General features: G+C 37.4%; 1 protein-coding gene across 1 annotated transcript; it reads left to right on the top strand.

The window, feature by feature from the left end:
- The first annotated feature begins 330 nt into the window (after positions 1 to 330).
- On the top strand, positions 331 to 3,209 carry LOC117263356 (uncharacterized). Its single transcript, XM_033636633.1, has 3 exons — positions 331 to 487; positions 1,870 to 1,980; positions 2,624 to 3,209. Exons 1-3 carry the CDS (start codon positions 436 to 438, stop codon positions 2,857 to 2,859), a joined length of 399 nt encoding a protein of 132 aa, XP_033492524.1. The 5' UTR covers positions 331 to 435; the 3' UTR covers positions 2,860 to 3,209.
- Positions 3,210 to 4,358: the final 1,149 nt, after the last annotated feature.

Raw genomic sequence — 4,358 nt, 5'->3', positions numbered from 1 at the left:
ACATCACTTAATATTAACCTATGAAACCTGTATCAATTTATCACCTCCTTGGTTTATAGAAACATACAATGCCAACATTTTATTCTGGCCACTCATTTTTTTTTGTATAATTCAAAGGAGTTAACTGATTCTTCCACTTGTATAGCAGGTTCAGGCAGTTTGCATGGCTCGTAGTATTCAGTTAGATTTTTTCTCAGTACATCAATCATTCTTCGCATTCCTCCACTCTCAGTGACTCTTCAGCTAAATATGAAGACAAAAGACCTGAAAACCCCCTCCTCTCCCCTCCCTTCACCTGTCCCATTGTATAAATGTGGCCTCACCAAACAGGCTCCTCAGTTTTTACTACATACAGCATCCGATCACCTGGGTGGAAGGATTGTTGTTTTTTTTTTGTCTTTGAGCAGAGGCCAAGAACCAAACCGACAAATCAAGATGGGAAGGATCCTAATTGGAATCATTGCAGCTGTTGCATCTTTCATGCTGGGTAAGATTTAATAATTATCAATCAGTTATCGTAAGTATATTATTGGAATGTGAGATATGACAAATAATGGACAAAACAAATCAGGCAGTGTTTGTTAATATGTAGTTAGACACTAGAGACTAAAAAGGCGGGAAAACATTCTCTTCAACTCTTTAAAAAAAAATAGACATAAGGAATTTTGACTAATTTTCTTATTATTCATTCAATCATTTCACAAAAAAGACAAGGGTCACAGAGGACAAGAATTCAGCTTTTTATGCACAAATCAGAATTGTTTAAATTATACAATCAATGCATGTACAGTCATTTGCTTTGGTGAAAACAGTGGCTCAGTTTCATGAACCTTAAAGAAAATGTATCATTGAACCACTTCACCTGATGTATTTTGTAAAACTTAACAAACTGATAATGCTTCTCTTGTGAGAACCTGAAATTTAAAGGGGTCTGTTCACCCAAATTATACATACATATATATATATATATATATATACATATATGTGTGTGTGTGTGTGTGTGTGTGTGTGTATATATATATATATATATATATATAAGATATGATATGGAATTTTAAGTGTACATTTTAAATCAAATTTAGTTTGTGCTTTTGAAAACAATTTAAAAGTCACATTGAAAAATTAGAAACAATTTCTCGGGATAATTCACAAATTTTGCCTTCAAAATTTGGATAAGGACTATTTCTTTGGAAGAAAGTAGTTCTTTAAAGAAATCTGTTAACCTCCATTGAATTGGGGTGTTGGCAAACAATGTTAGAGGTAAAATGGCAACTTTTAGGCTCCCACTAGAGGAGAGTGAGACAGAAGGTTTTTTTTGTTTTGTTTTGTTATTTGGGTTAACTTTAACATTTAAATTTTTTTTCAACCCTCCAAATGATCTAAAGAACACAGTGAATGCACATCACTGAGTATCAGCATTTCCCTGACAATTAAGATGAAATCAGTATTGCTGATATCATCTTGATACATCAGTCAGAATTTGACTGTTTGTTTATCTCGGGCGGGGTTTTACGACTTTTGCTTGCGCCACAGTGCAGGGTGTGGTGGACCATAAATTTGACGTTTGTTTGAGGTGGAAAGCTACCCCATGGGTAATAACTTAATCCAGAAATGTTTAATTTCAAAGTTTCAGAAACATCTACAAATATTTGCAAAATCTTCATGTCGATATCAACAATACAAATCTCTAAAAAAAAGTTTAATCATTTGTTTCAGCTCAAGACCGTTTCAGTTTGTATTAGTATGTGAGAATCAACCTGCTTTAAGCCGATCATCTGTCCCCTTCAACCACACCAATAGTCCATGACCACTGTCGAAGTTATACATACTCAACACTTGTTTTTTTGTGTTTTCATTTGTGTGTTTCAGTGGATACTCTGTCATGCAACAAGTGCAGCTACGGTCTGGTGGGTTTCTGCCTCAGCACCTCTGAGGAGACCTGCTCAACCAACACCAGCGTCTGCTTTACTGGGAAAATAAGTAAGTCACCTCCTGATGGCCTGAACACTCACACCCACACAGTCATGATTCAATTACAATCACTCCCAAATACTTTCACGCCCAGTCACACACTCACAGAGATCAACAATCACACCGCAGTGTTCCCAACTGCCAAACCAGCATCCTATCTGACAAGACATTCATGTTGTTTTTTTTGTACTGATCCAGAGTTGTAATTCATAAATCATAATTTGTATATATAGTTCTTAATGTCATGTATATAAGCTCTAAAACACTCCACAAATACTATCAAAAAATAGCTGTGAGCAGTGAAGAACTCATTTTAAGTTTCACTGTCAGACACATACTTTGTATTTCCAGTTTGGGGGGTTTTGGTTTCAGCCCAGGTAAAGAAGGAGAGAACAAAATAAGTCAGGTAGTGAAGGAAAGAATGTTACTAATGATTTTTTTTTAACGTAAAATCCAAATCTGCAAAATAATGACAGAACACACCTGCATGTAACTTTAGCAGCTTAGGTAAATGTGAGTCAATAAAAAGTGTAAGATATTTCCATGCAGTGGAGTAAGAAGTATTACAGTAATATAGTAGAATCACTCAACTGTATTTGGTTACACATATCTCTGTGACTCATAATAATCCAACACAACCCTTTCTCTGCAGATTTCGTTTCACTATCCAGTGTGGGCTTCAACACCCAGGGGTGCAGGGAGCCTTCTGGCTGCAACGCCACCACCAATGGCACCCTGTTGGGTGTCACCTACGAGCAAAAAATCGACTGTTGCTCAACAGACAAGTGCAACCCTGTCCAGACTAGCAGCGCCCCATCCACCAAGATGACCCTCACTGCCGCCATTGGTGTAGCCGTCCTGGCCTCCGTGTGGGGAAGCATTCTGTAATCTGCTGAGCAGCCAGCTGCTCCTGAAATCCATTTGTGCTATGATCAGTTACACCAAGCGGGATCTTTACAACATCAGAAACACTATCCAAAATAAACCTTTTGGACCTTATGAGTTTATAAGAATGTTTATCTATATATTCATTTAAGTTTAAAACCTCAAACTAATGTGTCCACATCATGGAAGTTGATCAATGGGATGTTTCAGGGAAACATTGAGCTCATAAATCTTCCAGGCTGTTGTTTTGCTTTGTATTTTTTAATCATTTTTTTTTATTTATCCTTTTATCTTCTTTGTGTCATAGTGGACAACACAATGCTGTGAAAATAAAAAAAAATCCTTGAAAAACATCCATTGCCTCCACAACCTACTCTTATTTCAACATCATCCATTCATACCTATACCCTGCTGACATCACACAGTGCACAGTACTGGTTTAATAATTCTTCTACTCCAATGATTCCCAACAAATAGTTAGAATAATAACCACTGAAATAGTTTCAGATGTATGTCATAAAATAACCCTATAAACTACTACAAACCGACCCTTTTCCATTCCCTATTTGATTTGCTATAGCTGTGTCTCAAGCCTCCCTGCCACAACAGCGGCTGGTGTTTAGTGCCAGTATTTAGTCTGGCAATTGTCAGAGACGCTTCAGTGAGTATATTCCTTGGGGGCCAAAAGTGACATTCCAGACCCGGTGCAACTACTTTGCATGTGAAAGACAAATGAATATTCAAAGAGAACAGGATGTGTGTTCTCTCCTGTGCATATTTCTATACATACCTGCATTTGTGTGGATTTTATCTTTTCATCCTTGGATGGTTGCGTTTATATATGCTATCACTGGGTATAATGCTTCTCCATTTTGTGCGTCTGTGCCAGTTTGCTGAAAGGAGCTCTTTGCAATACTCAGAGCATTAATATCATAGCACACAACTATTTACTGTGTGAAGTCGAGGTTGACGAATGGTGGCTGATTTCATAGTGATAGTTTCCAATGAATTGGATGATATCATCCCCACACCCCACAGAAATTTTTTTTGACAGCATCTGAAATGAACAATCGTTGACTTTATTAGAAACTGCATAACTGTCCTTTTTTTTTTAACTTGCATGTCTTTTTTTGTGTTGTGTGAGGACACTCAGTGAACTATATCTCGCACAATATACGTCACCTATTTCAACACGGCTGTTACCTTAGCACACTTTCTTCTGGAGCGAGGAAAGAAGTATTCAAAGAAATGATCATCACTACAAGTCTTGCAACATGGGCTGCTGTTATGCTCGTGTGAGTGCGTCTGCATACAAAGTACACAGGCCTCATGTCATCAATGACAGTGGATCCTCTCCACTGAGCATCCTGGACAGAAGCAAAATGTGAGTGTTGTTGGTACTGCTATCCCAATCTGCATGATGTTAATGCAAGAGGCATTCGGAAAATTATTAAAAAACAATGGATGTTATCAATTGTTTGAGCTCTTACAATGCAGCGTCA

Source organism: Epinephelus lanceolatus, chromosome 16 (genome assembly GCF_041903045.1).
Source record: "Epinephelus lanceolatus isolate andai-2023 chromosome 16, ASM4190304v1, whole genome shotgun sequence".
Taxonomy (NCBI): domain Eukaryota; kingdom Metazoa; phylum Chordata; class Actinopteri; order Perciformes; family Serranidae; genus Epinephelus; species Epinephelus lanceolatus.
The sequence above is the reverse complement of the archived record's forward strand: the minus strand, read 5'-3'. Positions and strand labels throughout refer to the sequence as shown.

Bases quoted from the DNA above. Each gene is read 5' to 3' on its own strand.
- LOC117263356 (XM_033636633.1), top strand. From the start codon at position 436: ATGGGAAGGATCCTAATTGGAATCATTGCAGCTGTTGCATCTTTCATG. The intron at 488-1,869 runs GTAAGATTTAAT...TGTGTGTTTCAG, and splicing joins TGTTGCATCTTTCATGCTGG to TGGATACTCTGTCATGCAAC. The intron at 1,981-2,623 runs GTAAGTCACCTC...CTTTCTCTGCAG, and splicing joins CTGCTTTACTGGGAAAATAA to ATTTCGTTTCACTATCCAGT.